This window comes from Kogia breviceps, chromosome 3 (assembly GCF_026419965.1).
Source record: "Kogia breviceps isolate mKogBre1 chromosome 3, mKogBre1 haplotype 1, whole genome shotgun sequence".
Classification (NCBI taxonomy): domain Eukaryota; kingdom Metazoa; phylum Chordata; class Mammalia; order Artiodactyla; family Physeteridae; genus Kogia; species Kogia breviceps.
In genome coordinates this window covers 66,983,796-67,008,417 of record NC_081312.1, presented here as the reverse complement: position 1 = coordinate 67,008,417, position 24,622 = coordinate 66,983,796, and the positions used below count along the sequence as shown (strand labels likewise).

At 36.6% G+C, this 24,622-nt stretch overlaps 1 protein-coding gene across 5 annotated transcripts in view; it reads left to right on the top strand.

The window, feature by feature from the left end:
- Positions 1-24,622, top strand: part of ARHGAP5 (Rho GTPase activating protein 5) — a 77,181-nt gene that overhangs the window by 26,926 nt on the left and 25,633 nt on the right. For 4 of the 5 annotated variants that reach the window (XM_067028603.1, XM_067028602.1, XM_059057208.2 and 1 more), the window contains one exon: positions 10,636-10,783. In XM_067028603.1, the coding sequence (XP_066884704.1) occupies positions 10,636-10,783 (148 nt within the window). The remainder of the gene's footprint in view (positions 1-10,635; positions 10,784-24,622) is intronic. The other variant, XM_059057209.2, reaches the window with a different exon arrangement.

The window sequence follows — 24,622 nt, the reverse complement described above, 5'->3', positions numbered from 1 at the left end:
TTATTTGCCCTCAGTTATTTTCTCTTCCCTCGTTTCACCTAGTGTTACGTTAAAGGGTCTGAAAGAGCATTCACAACATCCAGCACCTAACAGCTTTTAGAGAACTAAAAAGTAAAAAAAAAAAAAGATTAGTAGACCTTCATGGAATACTGACTCTAAAGACTTCTTTCTTATGTTGATGTGTTATGCTATGGTGTAATACTTATTCTTCCCACATAAGGTAATCACTTTATAGTAGTTTTATTGCTTTGTAGTTTAATAAGTTTTCTTTTTCTTACTACATTGTAAGCTTTTTGAAGGCTGTTTTGATTATCATTCATCTTTGTGTACCGTATGGTAGTGATTCTCTATCTTGAATTATTGAGTTTTTTTTTTAAAGTTAAAGTCTCAGACTGCCCAGGGCTATACCTGTATCCATCTCCCAAACTTGAGTTCTTAGTCCTTGATTTTATTAGCCTAGCGCAATGGTTCTCAACCAGGGTCAATTTTGACCTGCAGGGAGCATCTGGCAATACCTGGAGACATTTTTGGCTGTCACAACTCAGGTGGGGAATTGCTACTGGTATCTGTTGGATTGAGGCCAGAGATGCTGCTCAACACCCTGCAATTCAAAATGTCAATAATACTGAAGTTGAGAAACCCCATGTAGCCAAATGTGGTTGTTAATGAAATTCCTGTGAGATTCTAGAAGTCAGTCATACAAGGCTTGTTTGTACTTGCTCATTAGGAAAGGCAGGTTTTTCCTCACAGGTTATAGATATTACTTCCCTATCCTCACCATGATTGGGTAAGAATGTATTTTCAGGAAGGAGGTACTATGGGTCAAAGCTACATGCTCTTGCTATTTATCTTGTCTGGTCTTTATTCTGCTGTAAAACATGTTTCCATTTCATTGTCACAGTCTTAGTTGAGGTTATCATAACTTCTTACTTGGATTATTGCAATGACCTTTTTTTAAAAAAATTGTTTTAATTTGAGGTAATTGTAGATGGACATACCATTGTAAGAACTAATGCAGAGAGATTCCATGCACCCTTTGCCCAGTTTCCCACAAAGGTAACATCTTGCAAAACTAGTAAAATATCACAAACAGGGTATTGACATTAATGTGACCCCACAGATCTTTAGATTCCCCCAGGTTTGCTTGTACTTTTGAGTGTGTGCACGCATGCGCGCATCTGTGTACTCTGTGCAGTTTTTCACATGTGTGGCTTTGTGTATCCTATCCTGCACAATACCTAGCATGCACATGGTAAATGGTCAGGTCTTACACACTGTTGAAAGTACATTACCTTGTCCAAGTGAATTCACATAGAGTTGGCTATTTAATTCTTCTTGTAGTTTTATGATAAGAATCATTATTTTGTATGAATCCTGATTTTATTAGGTTCAGATGCTTAAGCTTAGGTATTTCTATGTAATGACTCCCATAGGAAAAAAAAATTAGGTATAATGAAACTTTGCATAACTGGTAAATAAACTAACAGTGTTTCATTTGTTTATTAACAGAAATCTTATATGGTAAAGGCTTTCTCTGGTTCCTGTTTGTAATTTTGTTTGCTACTGTTAGTGTTGACTGAGCACCCACCATGTGCCAAGTTTATAGGTACTAAAAAGGAAAAGTGGACAGTTTCTAGAGTATTCTGGAAGTCATACCAACAGGGCTTCTTATGCATTTGCTGTGGAGAGTAAGGGAAAATCAAGGCTGATTCCTAAATTTACGGTTTAAGCAACTGGATAGATTTAGATTTACTGAGATAGTGAAGAAGGTTAAGAGTGAAAGATTTCAGACCAGAGAGACTCAAGACATCTGTTTTGTGCTTTTTATATTATGTTTAAAATATCTATGTTGACATCCCAGTGGAAGTATAAAAGTTAGATTATGAATCTGGTATTCAGAGGAAGACTTATCAGGATATAAAAGGATTGAAAGTTATGAGTTTAGATAAATTCACGTAAGGACAGAGAATAGCTAGAGAAGAAGGGAGGGGCTTAGAAGTGAGTTTGGGTAGACCAGGAAGACTTGTTGGCAGGTGAAACCGATCCCACTACTGGGCATATACCCTGAGAAAACCATAATTCAAAAAGAGTCATGTACCACAACTTTCATTGCAGCTCTATTTACAATAGCCAGGACATGGAAGCAACCTAAGTATCCATCGACAGATGAATGGATAAAGAAGATGTGGCACGTATATACAATGGAATATTACTCAGCCATAAAAAGAAACGAAATTGGGTTATTTGTAGTGAGGTGGATGGACCTAGAGACTGTCATACAGAGTGAAGTAAGTCAGAAAGAGAAAAACAAATACCGTATGCTAACACATATATATGGAATCTAAAAAAAAAAAAAGGGTTATGAAGAACCTAGGGGCAGGATGACAGGAATAAAGACGCAGACATAGAGAATGGACTTGAGGACACAGGGAGGGGGAAGGGTAAGCTGGGACGAAGTGAGAGAGTGGCATGGACTTATATATACTACCAGATGTAAAATAGCTAGTGGGAAGCAGCCACATAGCCCAGGGAGATCAGCTCTGTGCTTTGTGACCGTCTAGAGATGTGGGATATGGAAGGTGGGAAGGAGACACAAGAGGGAGGAGATATGGGGATATATATATATATATATATATATATATATATATATATAGCTGATTCACTTTGTTATAAAGCAGAAACTAACACACCATTGTAAAGCAATTATACTCCAATGAAGATGTTTAAAAAAAAAAGGAAGAAAGAAAAATGAATCACTGCTGAGAAAAGAGGAAAAACTGGTAAAGAGTAGTGACATGGGAGCCAAGAGAGCAAGTGTTTAAGGAGGGAAGTGATCAAGAATGTTGCTGAGAGCTCAAGAGGAATAAAAAGTTTCTTTTTGATTTGATAGTGTGGAAGTATCTGATCTTGACAAGCAGTTTAGTGGAATGGGAGAGAAAACCAGATGGAAGCAGAGTGAAGAATGAATGGGTTGTGAAAAGTAGAGATAGATGTAGATGACATCTTCAAGAAGTGTTTCTATGAAAGGGAGCAAGATTTGGGTCAGTAGCTAGAGTTCAATATGGGATCAAAAGAGGGTTTTGTTTTCATGTTTGTTTTTAAAAATGAGAGATATTATATTTATATATTCATAAGAATGACCCAGGAGAGGGACAGATTGATGCTGTGAAAGCAGAGGCCTGGGGATATTGGCTTGTATGAACAGGGGATACTACATTCCTAGGAAGGAAAAGATGAATCAGGGTAGAGATACATAGGTGGGTTGGTTGTAGGTATAAGTGAAGAAAAGGGAATTCCTATGTGTCTTTTCCAATGAAATGTGAGTTGAGGACATTAGGAAGAGAGAGGGTAGGTAGTACTTGTAGTTACATGAGTTTCTTTAATTGCACAACTTCTCAGAAATTTTTAGCATGCTGTGTGATATGTTGAGAATCTCTTGAGTGTGGGACAGAGTATATAGGGAACAGAGAAAACTCAAATTGGAAGCCATTGGGGAGAAATTTGATTGCCTATTTCTTTCCTTTTTGAAAAGAGGATTAAAGTTTATATATCATAGACATAAATTTTTAAATTAATCTGGTTTTGGCTGTGTTGGGTCTTCATTGCTGTGTGCAGGCTTTCTCTAGTTGTGGCAAGCAGGGACTACTCTTCGTTGTGGTGCATGGGCTTCTCATTGTGGTGACTTCTCTTGTTGTGGAGCACGGGCTCTAAGCACACGGGCTTCAGTAGCAGTAGCACGCGGGCTCAGTAGTTGTAGCTCGCGGGCTCCAGAGTGCAGACTCAGTAGTTGTGGTGCACGGGCTTAGTTGCTCCGCGTCATGTGGGATCTTCCTGGACCAGGGCTTGAACCCATGTCCCCTGCATTGGCAGGTGGATTCTTAACCACTGTGCCACCAGGGAAGTCCCTCATAGACATAATTTTTTAAATCTTGATTTTTTTCTGGTTACACAAGTGATCTTTATCTTTTCAAAAAGTACTTCCTTTACAAAAGGAAATGTACAACTTACAGTGAAAATTCTGTATAACCTCCCCCAAGTCTTTTCTTTCTCTTTCCTTCTATACCCTGCTCTAAATTTAAGGGTATCGTTGTCAATAGTTTGGTATTTGTTTTTTAATTTTTGCTATAATATTAACATAAATGTTTTAATTTGATGGAATGAAATTATACCATTTATCCTGTTCTTAAACTGTAACATATCAGTATATGTAAATCTGTTAAAATCAACATTCTTAATTCATCTTTATTATCATAAATTTTGGTGTACTTGATCTTGACAAGGATTAAAGGAGATCATTTAAAATTTCTTACTCTTTTTCCATAGAGGTACATAATTCTGCTATACTTTGTTTCTGCTACTTGGTGGATTGAATTCTAGATAATTGTAAGTGGGTCTCTTTTGTATAGTTCAAAGCTTTTTGCTTTGAAGACAGCTGCGATGTTAACCTTGCTCTTATAAAAACAAAAAAAATCATTACTTTCTCCATGATTTTGTTTTCAGTTTTTAGGAGTCTGTTTAAATGGCATGTGGTTAGTTAGTCATGTTTAGTTTTTTGTTTTTGGTGTTTTTTAAAATAAATGTATTTGTTTCTTTGTTTATGGCTGCATTGGGTCTTTGCTGCTGCACGAGGGCTTTCTCTAGTTGCGGCAAGTGGGGGCTCCTCTTTGTTGTGGTGTGTGAGCTTCTCATTGTGGTGGCTTCTCTTGTTGCAGAGCACAGGCTCTAGGCTCATGGGCTTCAGTAGTTGTGGCACACAGGCTTACTTGGTCTGTGGCATGTGGGACCTTCCCGGACCAGGGTTCGAACCAGTGTCCCCTGCATTGGCAGGCAGATTCTTAACAACTGTGCCACCAGGGAAGTTCTCCTGTTTAGTTTTGTACCAAGTCTGAGAGTCTTTTATAGCTGATCTGATCTTAATCCATTTACATTTATTTTTTAGTTTGCTTTTTTCTTATCTATTTTTATTCTTCATTAGCAAAAAAAGAGAGAGAAATAAAGAAACCACTAGTTATTCTTTTTCAGATTCTTTTCCCTTGTAGATTATTACAAAACATTGAGTATAGTTCCCTGTGCTATACAGTAGGTCCTTGTTGGTTATATATTTTATATATAGTAGTGTGTATATGTTGATCCCAAGCTCCTAATTTATCCCTCCATGCCCTGTCTCCACCCAATGATGTTTCTTTTTTTTTTTTTTTTTTTTTTTTTTCCGGTACACGGACCTCTCACTGCTGTGGTCTCTCCCGTTGCGGAGCGCAGGCTCCGGGCGCGCAGGCTCAGCGGCCATGGCTCACGGGCCCAGCCGCTCCGCGGCATGTGGGATCTTCCTGGACCAGGGCACGAACCCGCATCCCCTGCATCTGCAGGTGGATTCTCAACCACTGCGCCACCAGGGAAGCCCCAATGATGTTTCTTTATGTGTTTAGGATTTCTAAGAAGGCAGTTCAGGAGTGCTATAATTTAAATATTAACTATTACATATTTGAGAACTTAAAAAAATCTGTAGTTGCTTGTTACACACATTTGGGTGACATACTGGCTAAATAAAGAATCTTGGACAAATCTTTTTCCCATGAACATTGACATAGAAGACTCTTCTGACTTCCCAAGTTTTCATGAGAACTTTGAGGCTAGCCTGATATTTTCCCTCCTTTGTTGGTCATTGGTTTCTTCTGCCTAGATGCTTTTAAGATATTTGAAGCTTACTGAGTTCAGCAGCATATGTCTGTAACTTAAAGGTTTACTCCTATTTGTTTATCTTTCCTGGTGCGTGGTGAGATCATTAAATCTACAAATTAAATTCATTATTTCAGAAGAGACCTCGACTATCTTTGTACTTTTCTTTTTCACAAGCAGAATTCCAGAGCATTGGAGTATGTTAATGAACAAAGCAGATAAAAATCTGTGCCCTTGTGTGGAGCTTAAATTGTAGCAGGCGTACACCAAAATAGTAATGATGATGATGATGATGATATATGAGAAAATTTATATAGTGTTGTGGGTAGGAAAAGCAGTGTAAGAAGGATTAGAAGTACTGGGCCGTAGTTAGAGAAAGACAGGCCATAGATTACAATTTTTAATAGTCAACGTAGGCCTCATTGAGAAGGTAAAGGGAACAGCCAATGCAAAAGTCCTAAGTTAGGAGCATGTGTCACATGCTGAAAAAGCAAGTAAGCTGTGTAACTTACTTGCACAAGGAAGTAAGGAAAGGGAGTAAAATGATGGAGAAAGTAGAGGAAAATGAGGTCAGAATATGTAGAAACTGAGTTCAAAGCATGCTAGATTATATATGGCCTTGAAGGTTGTTATTTGTGGGTCACTATCATTCTGGGTGCTTTGTAGAGAACGGTATGTAGAGAGTGGTGGTAGAAATAGGGAGGATTGATTGAGCAGTCAATGCAGTAATCTACATATGTGAAATGGTGATAGCTGTATGGACCAGAGAATTAACAGTGAAGATGGTTAAGATCTCATAGATTTGAAAGTAGGGTGTGAGAAAATAAGAGGGATCAAAAATGACTCCAAGATTTTAGCCTGGCAGCTGAAAGGATGGAATTGCCAGCAACTGAGATGTAGAAGGCTGAAGATAGAGCTCATTTTAAGGAAATCATCAGGAGTTCAAGTTTTGCACGTTAAGAAAGAAATATCTCTTAGTCATTCAAGTGAAGAGTCAGAAGGTTTCAAATGAGTCTGGAGTTCAGGAGAAAGAGCTGAGCTGGCAATATTAATTTGGGTTAGCAGCATATGGATGACATTACCAAGAGGGTGATTATAGATATTGAGAAGAAAAGGCAGGGACTGAGTGAGGCCTGGGGTATTCACAGTATTACAAGGTTGCCGAGGAGGGACAAGCTAGGGAGACTAATAAGGGGAGAACAAATTAGATAATAGAGGTCATCTCCTCAAGTCCACTGAAGAGAGTGACTGCTGAAAAGTTAAGTAAGATGAGAGCTGAGAACTGACTATTGCAAAACAGTCATTCGTGAACTTACTAAGAGCAGATTTAGTGGAGTGATGAGAGTGATAAACTAATATAAGTACATATAAGAGGGAATGGAAGGAGAGGAATTGGAGACAGCTAGTATAGATGATTTATGTAGAGTTTGTTCTGCAAAAGGGAGTAGAATTCTGGAGCAGTAGTTAGCAGAGAGAAGATTAAGACTTTTAAAAATGGGAGCAAAAGTATTTTTGGGCATGTGTCAAAGAAATTATACAGTAGAAAAGAGAACTCTGATGATCTTTTCCACTTTATTCTGATCTATTCAGTCATATTGAGTCTTTTACTAAAGAGGTATTCATTTCTTTAATGGTTTTTTTTTCTTCACTTTCTTTACATTTTGCCTCTGGTTGTCTCATTTCTTCTTTAATCTTTTATTTCAAGAATCCCATAATAAATTTAAGAGACTAGAGAAGTCCAAAATTTCTTGTTTCTTGGATTTATTCTTTGAGAACCTCAACTGTTTTTTGCTGCTTAAGTTTTCTTCAGTTTGTTGGTTACATATGAAGCAATTGAGGTATTGTTTTTTTCAGTGTTATTGATTGTATCGATAGTATTTATTGAATATTTGAGGATGTTGCTTAGATGCTCTCCTTTGTTGTGTTGCTGATATTGCTGAAGTGGAAGAGCAGATTCTGTAAAGAGCTATTTATATGCCTTTTCCTGGTCCTGTTTACCTATACTAATGATAGTTTTTAATATCCACTGGACACTTAACTGATAACATTGTTTATATTATTTGTGAAATAGAATGTTTATTTTACTGGATATGCTTTTGCAGACATGAGATTTGCCTAAGTGGCCAGGAAAAATAGACCATGGGTATTTGCATTTAAGCAGAAATTAAGATTTGTATGAATGTAGTTATGAATCAAAAGTTGGATTATCATAAATTGGATCCTGTTTTCCTGCTGGCATAATTATTTATTGGGACCTGCCATTTCTGACTATTGGTTCATCAAAAGCTATAGATATAAATGACCAAATAACCATATGCCTCATCTTTTTCTTGCATTTCAGAGAAACTTGATGGGATTTTATAGCAGTTGTAATCATCTAGCCTTAGTTTAATTTATGAAATAGATTTTAAATTATATAAGTTAATTTGAATTGATATAAATTTGTAGCTATAGATTAGCAACTCTTAGCTAAGGGTTGTTATGTTAGAATAGTGTAGTTTTTCAAAATTCACTTTTTTTTTTTGTGGTTTGCAGGCCTCACTGTTGTGGCCTCTCCCGTTGCGGAGCAGGCTCCAGATGCACAGGCTCAGCGGCCATGGCTCACGGGCCCAGCCGCTCTGCAGCACGTGGGATCTTCCCCGACTGGGGCATGAACCTGTGTCCCCTGCATCGGCAGGCGGACTCTCAACCACTGTGCCACCAGGGAAGCCCCAAAATTCACATTTTTAAAGAACTCCCTGAAGTGATTCTTATGCTTAAGAACTATCACTTATAGAAAAAAAGTTTTATATGTTTTTATTCATCATAAAAGCTAATTAGGAATGTCTAATTCAAAACTTTTCCTACATAGAGTTTTCTTTTGTACCAGTATAAATTAGTAGAAAAATTGGTAAATTAGTAGAAAACTCACATAAAAGAAAAGTCACATAAGCTTTTTATGCCTTTCCCCCCCCAATATATGTGAACTATAACTTGACTGTCAGGGCAGTTATATGTTAGTAAATTATCCGTTTATGCTTTGCCAGAAATTCCATGCTATAAGCCACTTAGCATTTCATTGCCTCAGAACACTGGTGTAATCTGATCTTGGTGTAACTGCAGAATTAAATAACTTGCCCTTGTAACTTTATGGACTTTGGGGGATGGATATTCCCTGAGCATAAGCCAGAGAAGTCTACCCTCAATTTTAGTGAAGTATTCAGAGTTTAGATTGGTTCCTAAAGGGTAGTATGAAAAGAGAATTTCTTAAGAGTTGATTGGAACAGCTAGTTAGGACTAACTAGCTTACTTTTCTTACAACTTTGTTTTTTAGGTGTCATTGCAGATTAAGATCTTTAATAATCCTGTTGCTCCTGCCATAGGCTAGGCATTGCTGTTTTCATTACTTTGCTTAAGTGTAATCTTTTTCACCACTGTATTTTCTCTCTAAACAAAAACACCCATCTTTGCCTCAGTTTTCACTTTTGTAATCAAATGTTGCAGCTAGTAGTTTGCGGACTGGAAAACAGCTTAGTGCTCCTGAGAAAGAAGAGGACCCAGTCGCTGTATCCCTACCTCAGCTTTGAAATTGCAATCTCTTCATTTCTACTTTCTTGCACATTGTTCACTTTCGGTGGTGGTGGTAGTGGAAGGATTGCTTAAGGAGTAAGGAAGGATCCACACTACTTGACTTGGTGGGCTAGGTCTTGAGCCAGACCAAGTATTCCAATGCTTTGTTGGTAACATTTCAGACAACTAGTTATATTGTATGTAATCTGTACCTACCAGAGTTTATGTAATCTGTATCATCAGAGTGGTAATATATGAAGACTTAGAAGTTGGATTTCTGGAAGTTTGCTAGGTAGAGCAGCCTGAAATTGAAATGAAGAAAGGACTTGATTGATTATGCAAGGTATCAGTTGCATAACTTGGAACTTGGAAGAACACATTGAAAGATCAATCCATCCAAAGGAGAGACTCCTCTGGAAAGAACTGGAAATTAAAATGAGGACTGTTGCTTTAAGCATTGAAAGCTCTGCCTGTGTTCCCTCCCCTGCCCCACACATACTTTTCTGATTAGAAATGGTATGTTTTTATGTGATTTGTAAGTCAGTAACAATACTTATGACAAATATAAATACACCCTACTTAAGGAAGACTGACTCAGAATCTCCTTAAGGGTTGAATTCCAGGCAGTATTTCCTTAGGTTTTTGAAATGTTCGCTCCCTGGTTAAGAACCCATTTTCTCCCAATGCAAGATTGAAATTAAACTTTGAAAATTCTTACATAATTTTGTTTTTTTATTGTGAAAATGTTTTGTCCGTTACTTATAAAAATTATCTTTTTGGGGGTTCTTAATAAAACATTTTTAATAGACTAAATTATCTCCTTTCCCACTAGGATGTTACTTTCTTTTATAAAAATTATCTTAATATTTAAGAAATAGAGTCAATAGAGAGGAAGAAAATGAGAAAATGATGGGATTAAAACTCATGGAGTTGCATAGCTTCATTGTATAATCAATAATTAAAGCTATGTTATATTCTTACTAATATAGCTATGCACAAAAATCTCACTTGGAACTTCCCCAAAGACCAAATAACAAATGCACCAATCAACAGACCACACTGAAACTGTGAATTGAGCATTGCTTACTCCTAGTTTCTCCTTTTCACTTGGCATTGAAAAATGATCTTTTCTAATTTCCCTATCTATCCAGTTTTCTGTTATTTTCCAAAGGGAAAAGCTTCTTCTATTCAGCCATTTTTTTGTCTGTTAACTTTTGTCTCTTTCTCTTGGTCACGTTGCTGCTTCTAGCAGAATTTATTTAATGAACCCGGTATTGATGGACATTTAGGTTGGATATGGCTTTTAAATATATCTTTTGATACAAAATGTTTATTTACATTGCTTAATACTGATGTTTTTCTGAAGGAAATTAATTTTAATAGTTTTAACTTGAATATGTTTTCTTACAGCAGAAAAAGAAAACTAAGAACTTCAATCCACCAACACGTAGAAATTGGGAAAGTAATTACTTTGGGATGCCCCTCCAGGATCTGGTTACAGCTGAGAAGCCCATACCACTATTTGTTGAAAAATGTGTGGAATTTATTGAAGATACAGGTAGGATAGAAGTATCATTGCAAGAGGTTTGATATAAAATTTCACTTTTGCTACACCAATAGTTTGTCAAATGTTCCTGATTCAAGCTAAAATTTGAAAGATATGTATCGTTCTCATTAGGATTGATTATCTTGAGTATTAATTCTAGATGTAACCATCTGATATTTGAAAGCAGTTTTGTTGTTAGCCAGTCATGCTTTTGTTGGACTTCTCTATTAAATGGCTAAGTCAAATACTAAAATGTTAAACTTACCTTATTCTGGAATTTAGAATAACTCAGTTATTAAATTATGCTACTGTTTAATCATAGATATGATTTAAATCAATAATTTGAATGTTTGCGACATTTTAAGTCTAATACTATTTTTTAACTCATTTTATACGTGAATTTTTCTTTTAAAAATTCATAGCAATATTTGTGAAGGTGCAAGAGGTAGCTTGTTTGTGATGTTACTATTTATTCAGCAGCACTAGCTTAATATGGTTTGTATGGTTTAAGTTGTATTTGTAAGGAGTGTGTAGATATCCTCACTGTTTTAAAAACAAGCCTGCTCTTATGTTTACTTTGTCTGATGAAACTATTACTGAGGGTTGGACTAGTCAGAGTTGGGTAATAAAGGCAGAATATTATGTTTATGTGCATTTAAAATGAATATAAGTTAACCATGAAACTTCAGTGATTTGAATGGACTCCAAAATTTAATGGTTTGAAAACATGAGCTAATTTCATTTTAGCTTTACTTATTCTTAATGACCTCTTTTGATAAACAAGTATTGTTTAAAGAATAAACAAATTAGGATGCCCATGTCCTATCTAAAAAATCAAGCTCATTTTTACTTAGGTGTATGTACGCCATACCATTTAATCTTGACTGTCAGCTAAGTTTTATACGTACGTATTAGGTTGTCTGGTGAGAAGTGCTAACTTTCAGTTTTAATAACAAATGGAATATGGGGCAATATCTGTTATCCACTGGTATTAGAGTTGAAATGACCTGTCTTCTCCCTTAAGTTAATAAATTTTAATTTATAGAGCCTGTATTTGGATATGCCTTTATTTTTTTTATTTATTTTTGCGGCACGCGGGCCTCTCACTGTTGTGGCCCCTCCCACTGCGGAGCACGGGCTCCGGACGCGCAGGTCCAGTGGCCATGGCTCACGGGCCCAGCTGCTCCGCGGCATGTGGGATCTTCCCGGACCGGGGCACGAACCCGTGTCCCATGCCTCGGCAGGCAGACTCACAACCACTGCGCCACCAGGGAAGCCCTGGATATGCCTTTAATCATTTGTTTTTTCCTTCAACAGAAGTATGAGGCAAATTTCTTTATGTATTTCTGTCCATCTTTAGCATAGTAGAAATGCAGAGGTTCTTATAATATTAGCTATCTGCTTTGAGGTTAAAGAAATCTCATTTTCTCTAGTAATATAATTAGGCTTTGTGGATATGACTGAGCAATTCAAAAAGACTTTTCTTTAGTGATTAGAAAATAACAATAAAGTAATAATGGATTACATTTTGTACATATATTTTTATAATAAAAAAGTCCCACTTGAATATTTTCATGGTAGTTGAGTGATTTGGCTTAAGGAAAATAAATTCCAAGTGTAAGATAAAATGAAAATTCTAGTTCAATTCTTAGCAACATTTGAATTAGTTCAGTCAACTGGCAGGTAATTTATATATTTAAGTGCTTTGTTAGAAGTATACTTAGGTACCATAAGACCATAAGAATACTTATATAAAGATTAAAGCTAGTTCTTTTGTTGATGTAGTAGTATGTATTATTTTGTTACTGATTAATGGTAATCCATTTTAGCAGAAATTCTCAGTTGTTTAAGAATTGAGTATCAGATTCTCATTATGGACTGGAGCAGCCATCTCCATATTTAACGTTTAACTTGTAACGTAAATATAATCAACACCCTTGTTTAGAGGACTAACCTTTTAAACAACCCTGAAGAAAATGTGGTGGAAGTTTTTAAAATCAGCTTTACTGTTATAACTGACATGCAATAAAATTTACCAATTTTAATTATACAGTATGAGTTTTAATAACTCTATAGTCATATAAGCACCACCACAATCACCTCAAAAAGCATCTAGTCTTTTGTCAGGTATGATGTTAGCTCTTAGTTTTTTGTAGATATTCTTTATCAGGTTGAAAAGTATCCTTCTATTTTTTTAAAGAAAGCACTGGCTCTTTTATTTTTATTTTATTTTTAAAGATTTATTTATTTATTTATTTTAGTCTGCGTCGGGTCTTAGTTACATCACGTGGGGTCTTCATTGAGGCATGTGGGATCTTTCTCATCACAGTGCTCGAGCTCTTTGTTGTGGTGCCTGGGCTTCTTTCTAGTTGTGGCGTGTAGGTTTTCTCTTCTCTAGTGGCGTGCAGGTCCCAGAGTGCCAGGACTCTGTAGTTTGCAGCACGCTGGCTCTAGTTGAGGCACATGAGCTCAGTAGTTGTGCATGTGGGCTTTAGTTGCTCTGTGGCATGTGGGATCTTAGTTCCCTGACCAGGGATTGAACCCGCGTCGCCTGCATTGGAAGGTGGATTCTTTACCACTGGACCACCAGGAAAGTCCCAATCCTTCTATTCTTAGTTTGCTGCATTTTTATCCAAAACGGATGTTGATTTTGTCACGTGGCTTTTCTGCTTCTGTTGATAAAATCCTAGAGTTCTTATTAAAGTCTGTTTATGTGGTGAATTATATTAATTGATTTTTTTTGAGGTTTTTTTTTTTTTGCTGTGGGGTCTTCATTGGGTCTTCGTTGCTGTGCATGGCTTCTCATTGTCGTGGCTTCTCTTATTGCAGAGCAAAGGCTCTAGGCACGCAGGCTTCAGTAGTTGTGACTCATGGGCTCTAGAGCGCACGGGCTCAAGTAGTTGTGGCGCATGGGCTTAGTTGCTCCACGGCATGTGGGATCTTCCCGGGCCAGGGCACGAACCCGTGTCCCCTGTATTGGCCGGTGGAATCTTAACCACTGTGCTACCAGGGAAGCCCCATTAGTTGATTTTTAAATGTTGATTTTTAAACTAACCTTGCGTTCCTGGGTTAGTCATACACCACTTGGTCATAATGTTTTATCACTGGATCCAGTTCGCTAAAATGTTAAGGATTTCTGTATTCTAAGAAATATTTGGTCTGTAGTTTTCTTTTCTTGCAGTGTCTTTGTCTGGTTTTGCTATCAGGGTAAACCTGGCATCATAGACTGAGTCTATTTTCTGGAAAAGTTTGTATAGAATGATAATATTTCTTCACTCAGGAAACTATTTGGACCTGGAATCTTGTTTGTGAGGAGGTTTTTAACTATACATTAAATTCCTTTGATAGATACAGGGCTGTACAGATTTTCAGTTTCTTCAGTAAGCATTGATTGTGTCTTTCAAGGAGTTTGTCCATTTCATTCAAGTTGGCCGAGGTGGTTTATAAAATTCCGTATCATACTTTTAATGTCTGTAGCATCTGTCTTCTCTTTTGTTTTTGGCATTACTGATTTCTTTTTTTGTCCTCTTGAGAGAGGTTTATCAGTTTTATTGATCTTTCAAAGAACCAACTTTTGGTTTTATTGATTTTCCTCTCTTGTCCATTTCTAAATTCATTGAATTCTACTTTTTTCTGTTTTCCTTCTTTCTGCTTTCATTTTGTTTCTTTATAGTTTCTTAAAATGGAAGCTAGATAATGATTTTGACCAGTCTTCTACTATAATGTTTAATGTTTAAAAATTTCCTGTAAACATTATTTTAGCTGTGTGCCACTGATCTTGATATGTTGTTTCCATTTTCATTCAGTTCAAAATACTTTGTAATTTCCCTTTTGACTTTTTAATTTAACTCATTGATTATTAAAAGTGTTTTATTTCTAAATGTTTTCCAGATATCTTTCTGTTATTCGTTTCTAGTTTAATTCTATTGTAGTTGGAAAACAGTTTGATTTCAGTGTAAGTTTATTGAGACTTGTTATTTATAGCCCTGAATATGGTCTGTTTTGAATAATGTTCCATGGAGGCTTCAGCAGAATGTTTTTTAAGCTGTTGGGTGAAGGGTTCTATAAATGTCAGGTCAGGTTCTTCGTCAAGTCTTGTCTGTCCTTACTGATCTTCTTGTTGATTTGTTTTTTTAATTGAGTACTATTGAAATCTGAAATCATGATTGAGATTTGTCTGTTTCTCCTTACAGTTGTGTTAGTTTTTGCTTCATGTGTTTTGATATTCTTTTAGTTGCACATACATTTAGGATTATGTCTTTTTTTATGAACTGACGTATTATCATTTTGAAGCATTCTCCTTGTTCTGAAGTCTCATTCGTCTAAAATTAACATAGTCAATGGTATTTTCTTTTGAGTAGTGTCTATGTGGTATATCTTTTTTCATCCTTTCATTTCTATCTTTATATTTAACGTAGTTTCTTGTGGATAGCATATCTGAATCTGACAATCCACTTCTTTTAAGCAGAGCATTTATTAGATCATTGGCTTTTCATGTAATAATCAATATAACTGGTTTTAAATCTGCCATCTTGTTTTTATTTTCTTTTTGTCTCGTGAACATTTTTCCTTTTCTCTTCTTTTCCCGCCTTTTGGATTAACTGAATATTTTTTATTCTATTTTAACTCCAATGTCAGGGTTATTAGTTATATTTATCTGTTAGGATTTTTTAGTGGTGCTCTAGAATTTGAAATAATAAAAAGTTCAGAAAGTTAAAAAGTCATCAGTTATCACTTTTATACCATCCTAGTGACTTTGCTTTTTAAATGAATGAACAACGATGTACAGTTTTTACTATATGGCCACTGGTTTAAAAGATGCTGACTTTGTTTTTTCATTCATTTTTGTGGTAAAAGGGGACTTGTACATAAGGTCAGTCCTGCTCCCTCAGAATCATGTTAAATGTGGCTAACAGTGTAGGTACAGAACTGTAGTTAGTTGTGCATTTGTGATTTTTATCACTCTGTTTAATCACAGTTCATCTTCAGACAGCATTACACTACCATGATATGTAGCTTAAGAACCTTGGAACAGTTCATTTAACCTTCCTATCCCTTGTTCTTTTGTTGTACATTTTAATTTTACAATATGTTGTAAACATCACAGTATATGTTCATAACTTTTGCTTTAAACAGATAATTATCCTTATTTTTGAAAGATATCACATACTCTACAATTCACCCATTTAAATTGTACAATCCAGTGGTATATTTGTATATTCACAGAGTTGTGCAGCCATCGGCACTTTCAATTTTAGAGCATTTTCATTACTCCCAAAATAAACCCCACCCATTAAGCAGTCACTCCCTCTTCTCCACACCCACCCCCCCTTAACTTTCTGTGTCTATAGATATAACTGTTCTGGTCTTTTATGACTGGCTTCTATGATTTAACATAGTGTTTTATAACATCAGTGTTAGCATCTATCAGTACTTCATTCATTTTTTTTGTTGAATAATTTTCCATTGATGAACATTTGTGTTGTTTGCCACTTTTTGACTATTGTGAATATTGCTGCTGTGAACCCTCCTGTAAAAGTTTTGTGTGGACCCGTTTTTCACTTCTTTTGAGTATATATACCTAAGAGTGGAATTTCTAGATCATATGGTAGCTCTGTGTTTAACCTTTTGAGGAATTTACCAGACTGTCTTCCATAGTGGCTGCACCATTTTACATTCCCACCAGCAATATGCAAGAGTTCCAGTTTCTCCACATCTTTGCTAACACTTATTTTCTGATTTTTTGATTATAGCCATCCTAGTGGGTATGAAATGGTATCTCATATGGTTTTGATTTGCATTTCCCTGATGAAATGATGTTGAACATATTTTCAGGTGTTTATTGGCCATTTGTATATCTTTGGAGAAGTATATATTCAGATACTTTACCATTTTTAAATTGAATTGTTTGTCTTACTGTTGAGTTTAAGAGCTCTTTATATATCCTGGATACAAGTTGCTTTCAATATGACTTGCAAAATTTTTTTCCCCAGATTCCATGTTGGTATCGTTTGAAGCACAAAAGTTGAAAATTTTGATGAAATCCAGTTTTTAAAAAAATTTTGTTACTGTGCACGTGGTATTATATCTAAGAAGGTTTTGCCAAACCCAAGATCACAAAGATTTAATCCTATATATTCTTCTAAGAGTTTTTTGGTTTTAGCTCTTTCATTGAGGTCTGTGATTCATTTTGAGTTAAGTTTTGTGTATGGCACAAGGAAGGATTCCAGCTTGATTTGTTTGCTTCTACGTATCCATTGTCCAAGCACCATTTATTGAATTGCCTTGGCATTCTTTTTGAAAATTAATTGACTGTAAATATGAGTACTTCTGCACTTCCACGTATATTCCATTGATCTATATGCCTATCCATTTTTTAAAAAAATATTTATTTGGTTGCACTGGGTCTTAGTTGTGGCAGGTGGGCTCCTTAGTTGTGGCTCATTGGCTCCTCAGTTGTGGCATGCGAACTCTTAGTGGCAGCATGCATGTGGGATCCAGTTCCCTGACCAGGGATTGAACCTGGGCCCCCTGCATTGGGAGCATGGCATCTTAACCACTGCACCACCAGGGAAGTCCCTATGCCTATCCTTTTTTTTTTTGCCAGTACCACTTTGTTTTCATTATTTTAGCTTTCTAGTAAGTTTTAAAATAGAGAAGTGTAGTCCTTCAACTTTGTTCTTCTGATATTTCTAGGCTGTTGATGGATTTATTTTTTCTTTTCATCTTTTTAAAAATTTATTTATTTTATTTATTTATTTTTGGCTGCATTGGGTCTTCGTTGCTATGCGCAGGCTTTCTCTAGTTGTGGCAAGCGAGGGCTACTCTTCATTGCGGTGTGTGAGCTTCTCATTGCAGTGGCTTCTCTTGTTGCGGATCATGGGCTCTAGACGCACGGACTTCAGTAATTGTGACACATGGGCTCAGTAGTTGTGGCTTGTGGGCTCTAGAGTGCAGGCTCAGTAGTTGTAGCACCAGGGCTTAGTTGCTCTGCGGCATGTGGGATCTTCCTGGAGCAGGGTGCGAACGCATATCCCCTGCATTGGCAGGCGGGTAACCACTGCACCACCAGAGAAGCTCTTCTTTTCAGCTTTTTAAAGATTGCTTGTTGTCTTCTGCATGATATTTAAAAGGAAATCTGCTACTATTCTTAGCAGTATTCCTCTATATATGATGTGTTCCGCCTTTCTCCCTTGATTCCCAGCTGCTTTTTAACATTATTCTCTAGTTTTTAGCAATTTTATTAAAAATGTATTTTAGTGTGTGCTTTTTAAAAAAAACACTTCTGCTTGAGGTTTCTGGAGCTTCTTAGATCTCATGGTTTATAATTTTCAGATTTGCGGCCATTATTGAAATATTTTTTCCTGTTCTATTTCCCAGTTATGGACTCTAGTTACATGGTGTTAGACATCTTAAAATTGTTCTACAGCTTACTGAGACTGTTTTTGGGTTTTTTTTTTTGCGGTATGCGGGCCTCTCACTTCTGTGGCCTCTCCCGTCGTGGAGCACAGGCTCTGGACGCGCAGGCTCAGCGGCCATGGCTCACAGGCCTAGCTGCTCCGCAGCATGTGGGATCTTCCCGGACCGGGGCACGAACCCGTGTCGCCTGCATCAGCAGGTGGACTCTCAACCACTGCACCACCAGGGAAGCCCTGTTCATTTTTCTTAAACCTTTTTTTCTTTCTGTGTTTCATTTCACCTAGACTGTGTATCTATTACTGTATATTCTAGTTCACTGATTTTTTTTTTTTTTTCCTGTATGGTCAAATCTAGAAGTTCCATTTTTAAGTTTCCTTTTTATTTGTTTCATTTATCAATATCATGTTGATATTTTCTTTTACATCTTTAAATATAAAATTTATAATAGCTGTTTTAAGCTCCTTGTTTTATGGATTCTGTCATATTTTATTTCTTGGTCTGTTTCTGTTTCTGTTGGCTTTTCTCCTGATTATGGGTTGTATTTTTCTGCTTCTTTGACTGGCAGTTTTGATTTGACATCAGACATTTTGAATTTTTCATTTTGCGTGGTGAATTATCTAGTGTTCCTTTAAAGACTGTTGGATTTGTTTTGTCATGTGTTAAGCCTTTTGTGTATCAGTCTGGTCCTTTCTAGGCTTGCTTGTAAGTTTATTTTGGCAGATCCATGGCAACTTTTATTCTAGTATTTATTTAGACCTACTTTAAGGTATGAAGACTTCACTTAGTACCCTGCATATTAGAAGGTCAGCTATACTTCAATTTAAAAAAAGAAAACAATACTTTAAAAAAAAAACAAAGGTCTTTTGAGAATAGAACTTGGACTAGTCTCAGCCCCTGTCCTCAGAAAGTTTCCTCTCACACACTTGCAGTATTCAACCAAAGACTCCAGTGTCTTTTTTGCATATCTCTGAGGCTCTTTCTATATATATCTCTCCCTCTTTTTTTGGTACTCTACCTCACAAATTCTAGACATCTCATCCTTTCTGAACTCCTGTCTCCATATTCTCAACTCTGGTAGTCCATTATGATTCCACCGCTCTGCACTGCTATCTAAAACCTGTTTCCAGGCACTAAATCGGGGCATTCAGACATTTTAATTTATGTTTCTTTTTCCTTACAGATCAGTTTTGAGCTGCCTATAGTTCAGTGTCTGAAAACTGTTGTTTCATATAAATTTTACAGTTTTTAGTTGAAATTGTGCTAAGTTCCAGTTGGGAAATGACCCTTGAAATATTAGTATAAGTTTTAAGTAGACAGAAAGTGTGGTGGAGAGAGATTGAAAAGAAAGAGTAATAGTCCTCTCTCAGAAACTATTTAGGATAGATAAGGAGTTGAAAGAGGTCTCAAAAATGCCTCTCAGATTCTATGTTAGGTTGACTATAGGTGGTACACCATTAATGAAAATAAGAATTATGGTATGAAAAGCAGATTTGACAGTTTGATAATAGATTCATATTATGTACATCTTAAATCTTAAGGTGCCTGTTAGGGCAGTGGTCCCCAACTTTTTTGGCCCCAGGGATCGGTTATGTAGAAGACAGTTTTTCCACAGACTGGCAGGGATGCGGTGTGTGTGGGGGGTGGTTTCAGGATGATTCAAGCACATTACATTTATTGTGTACTTTATTTCTGTTAATATTACATTGTAATATATAATGGAATAATCATACAACTCACCATAATGCAGAATCAATGGGAGCCCTGAGCTTGTTTTTCTGTAACTAGATGGTCCCATCCGGGGGTGTTGGGAGACAGTGACAGCCAAAGTGTGTTGCTTATGTCCAGTCTGCTACGTAAGATGCAGCTTAATGGTCACTTGCCACTCACTGATAGGGTTTTGATATGTTTCTGCAAGCATTTGATTTATTATGGTCTCTGTGCAGTCAAACCTCTCTGCCAGTGAAAATCTGTATTTGCAGCTGCTCTCCAGCACTGCAGTGGGAAACAGCTGTAAATACAGATGAAGCTTCCCTCACTCGCCCGCTGCTCACCTCCTGCTGTGTGGCCTGGTTCCTTAAAAGTTCGAGATTCAGTTGAATGTATGGCTATGGATATTTGGAAAGTTATTTGATCTTAAGTTGAGATTTTGGTAATTGTCATTGTATAGATATTAATATAAACTGTGCTGATGAAATTCAGGGTGAGCATAGAGAATGAGAAGAAAAGGTCACATTGCAAATAGGCTGTACAAAAGAATGGAGCCCTAAAACACTAAGAAGAAAATTTTTTTTTTTTTTTTTTTTTTTTTTTTTTTTGCGGTACGCGGGCCTCTCACTGTTGTGGCCTCTCCCACCGCGGAGCACAGGCTCCGGACGCGCAGGCTCAGCGGCCATGGCTCACGGGCCCAGCCGCTCCGCGGCACGTGGGATCTTCCCAGACCGGGGCACGAACCCGTGTCCCCTGCATCGGCAGGCGGACTCTCAACCCCTGCGCCACCAGGGAAGCCCAAGAAAATTTTTAATAAGAAGGAAGCATGGTTATCAGCTTTGAAGTTACAGGGGTTAGATGACTTAGAATACTTTTTTTTTTTACATTTTTATTCAGGTGAAATTCATATATTATAAAATTAACCATTTTAAAGTGTACAGTTCAGCGACATGTAGTACATTTACCATGTTGTACAACCACCGCTTCATCTAGTTCCAAAGATTTTCATCACTCCAAAGAAAACTATACCAATTAAGTGGTTATTCCCTCCCCTTTTCCCCCCTTGCTCTATCCTCTGCAACCATGAACCTACTTTCTGTCTTTATGGATTTACTTATTCTGGATAGTTCATATAAATGGAATCACACAATGTGTGACCTTTTGTCTGGCTTCTGTCATTTCGCATAATGTTTTTGAGATTCATCTGTTGTACCATGTGTCATTGTATGGATACATACCGCATTTTGTTTATTTGTTCACTTGGGCATTTGGTTCGTTTCCACCCTTTTGCTGTTGTAAACAGTGCAGCAGTGAACATTCATGTACAAATATTTGTTTGAATACCTGTTTTCAGTTCTTTTGGGTACATACTTAGGAGTGAAATGGTGGGTTGTATGGTAATTCTACATTTAACTTCTTGAGGAAATGTCAAACTGTTTTCTGCATTTTACATTTCCATCAGCAATGTATAAGGGTTCAAATTTGTCCACGTCCTCCTCAACGCGTGTTATATTCTGTGTGTGTGTGTGTGTGTCTGTTTTATTTATTTTTATTTTTTTATACAGCAGGTTCTTATTAGTTATCTGTTTTATACATATTAGTATATATATGTCAATCCCAATCTCCCAATTCATCCCACCACCACCACTCCCCCACTCTCCCCCCTTGGTGTCTATACATTTGTTCTCTACATCTGTCTCTATTTCTGCCTTGCAAACTTGTTCATCTGTACCATTTTTTAAGATTCCACATATATGTGTTAATATACGATATTTGTTTTTCTGTTTCTGACTCACTTCACTCTATGACAGTCTCTAGGTCCATCCACATCTCTACAAATGACCCAGTTTCGTTCCCTTTTATGGCTGAGTAATATTCAATTGTATATATGTACCACATCTTCTTTATCCGTTCATCTGTTGATGGGCATTTAGGTTGCTTCCATGACCTGGCTATTGTAAATAGTGCTGCAGTGAACATTGGGGTGCATGTGCCTTTTTGAATTATGGTTTTCTCTGGGTATATGCCCAGTAGTGGGATTGCTGGGCTCATATGGTAATTCTATTTTTAATTTTTTAAGGAACCTCCATACTGTTCTCCATAGTGGCTGTATCAATTTCCGTTCCCACCAACAGTGCAAGAGGGTTCCCTTTTCTCCACACCCACTCCAGCATTTATTGTTTGTAGAATTTTTGATGATGGCCACTCTGACCAGTGTGAGGTGATACCTCATTGTAGTTTTGATTTGCATTTCTCTAATAATTAGTGATGTTGAGCAGCTTTTCATGTGCCTGTTGGCCATCTATGTGTCTTCTTTGGAGAAATGTCTATTTAGGTCCTCTGCCCATTTTTTGATTAGGTTGTTTGTTTTTTTAATATTGAGCTGCATGAGCTGTTTATATATCTTGGAGATTAATCCTTTGTCCACTGATTTGTTTGCAAATATTTTCTCCTACCCATTCTGAGGGTTGTCTTTTTGTTTTGTTTATAGTTTCCTTTGCTGTGCAAAAACTTTTTAAGTTTCACTAGATCCCGTTTGTTTATTTTTGTTTTCATTTCCGTTGCTCTAGGAGGTGGGTCAGAAAGGATCTTGCTGTGATTTATGTCAAAGAGTTTTTTTCCTATGTTTTCCTCTAAGAGTTTTGTAGTGTCCAGTCTTACACTTAGGCCTTTAATCCATTTTGAATTTATTTTTGTGTATGGTGTTAGGGAGTATTCTAATTTCATTCTTTTACATGTAGCTGTCCTGTGTGTGTGTTTTAATTCTAGCCATCCTATTATTCCTTTTTGATAGGGATTGCATTTTGATCTGTAGATGACTTTGGTAATATTTCCATCTTAACAGTATTAAGTCTTCCAATCCATGAACACTAGATGTCTTTCCATTTATTTAGGTCTTCTTTAATTTCTCTCAACACTGTTTTACAGTTTTCATTGTACAAGTCTTGCATTTCCTTGGCTAAGTTTATTCCTAGGTATTTTATTCTTTTGGATGCTGTTATAAATGGAATTATTTTCTTAATTTCATGTTCGGAATGTTTGTTTCTACTATATAGAACTGATTTTCGTGTGATTATCTTTTATCCTGCAACTTTGCTGAAGTTTTTTTATTAACTTATTAGTTTTTTTGGTGTGTGTGTGTGTATTTGGGATTTTGTCTGTATATAAGGTCATATCCATTGTGAATAGGGATAGCTTTACTTCTTCCTTTGAAATTTGGTTGCATTTTATCTCTTTGTCTTGCTCTGGCTTGAACTTCCAGTGTAATGTTGAAAAGCTGTGGTGAAAGCAGGCATTGCTGATATTCCTTACTTTGAAGAAAAACTTTCATTCTTTCACCATTATGTTATCTCTGAGTTTTTCATAAATGCTCTTTATCGCATCGTGGAAGTTCCCTTCTGTATTAGTTTCTTGGAGTTGCCATAATGAAGTCCCACAGACTGAGTAGTTTAAAACAACAGAAATTTATTTGCCAACAGTCTGAAGGCTGGAAATCTGGAATCAAGATGTCAGCTGGGTCACACTTCATCTGAGACTCTGGGTAGAATCTTTCCTTGCCTCTTTCTGGCTTCTGGTGGTGGCTGTCAATCCTTGGTGGTCCTTGGCTTGCAGCAGTGTTACTCCATTCTCTGCCTTTGGGGTTCTCCCTGTGTCTCTGTCTTCTAGGAAAGACACTAGTCATTGTATTAAGGACTCACCCTACTACAGTATGACGTCATCTTATCTTAGGTAATTACATCTGTGATGACCCTGTTTCCAAATAAGTTCCCCTTCTGAGGTATTGGGGTGTTGTGACATCAACATATCTTTTGGGGAGACAGTCAACCCATAAAAACTTTTATTCCTAGTTGAGTATTTTTTATCATGAAAAGGGTGTTGGATTTTGTGAAATGGTTTTTCTTTCTCAATTGAGATGATCATGTGGGTTTTTTTCTTTCATTCTATTGATGTGGTGAGTTGCATTGATTGCAAAAGTGGTTCAACATAAGAAAAAAACATTCCTGTGATAAATCCCACTTGCTCATGGTATATAATCTTTTTAATGCTGTTGCATTCAGTTTACTAGTGTTTTGTTAAAGTTTTTTTGCATCTGTATTCAAAAAGGATATTGGTCCATAGTTTTCTTTTTTTTTGGTGTCTGTCTGGCTTTAGTATTGGAGTAATACCTCATACAATGAGCTAGGAAGTGTTTCTTCCTTTATCCTTTTATCCTTTACAATGATATTTTAATGAAAGTTTTCCCTGGTATTAAAAACGTGGTATCTTCAGAATCTTTTGAAGTATTCCTATGTTGAAGACTTTCTAAATTTTTTTCTAGTTTTTATAGTTTTTCAATTTCCTGCTTTGTTGTCAGTGTACCTCCTGCTGCTTATAATCTTATTTTGCTTTTCCAGTTTGCAACTTCTAATCTGCTGTGAGTCAGGAAAACATATGGCAGAGTTAGTTCAAGTTGTGTTTTTGGTTAGGTTAAATAGAATCTGTGGAAAAACAGGAGGTATTCCTCCTATAAAGGAAATAATATATTTTAGTGCAAGGGCTTTGTACATCTTTTTGGCTATTTATAATCCTTTTTGTTTCCATTTTTTCAGTTATGACAGGTTAGGTGATCAGATGACCAAGTTCCAGATAGGGGAAGAATTTCTTCACCTGTGTATCCTAAAATTTATATTTGCATGTAGATGTAGTTAATCTGGAATGCCCCCGCTATTACAAATGAATTATAAA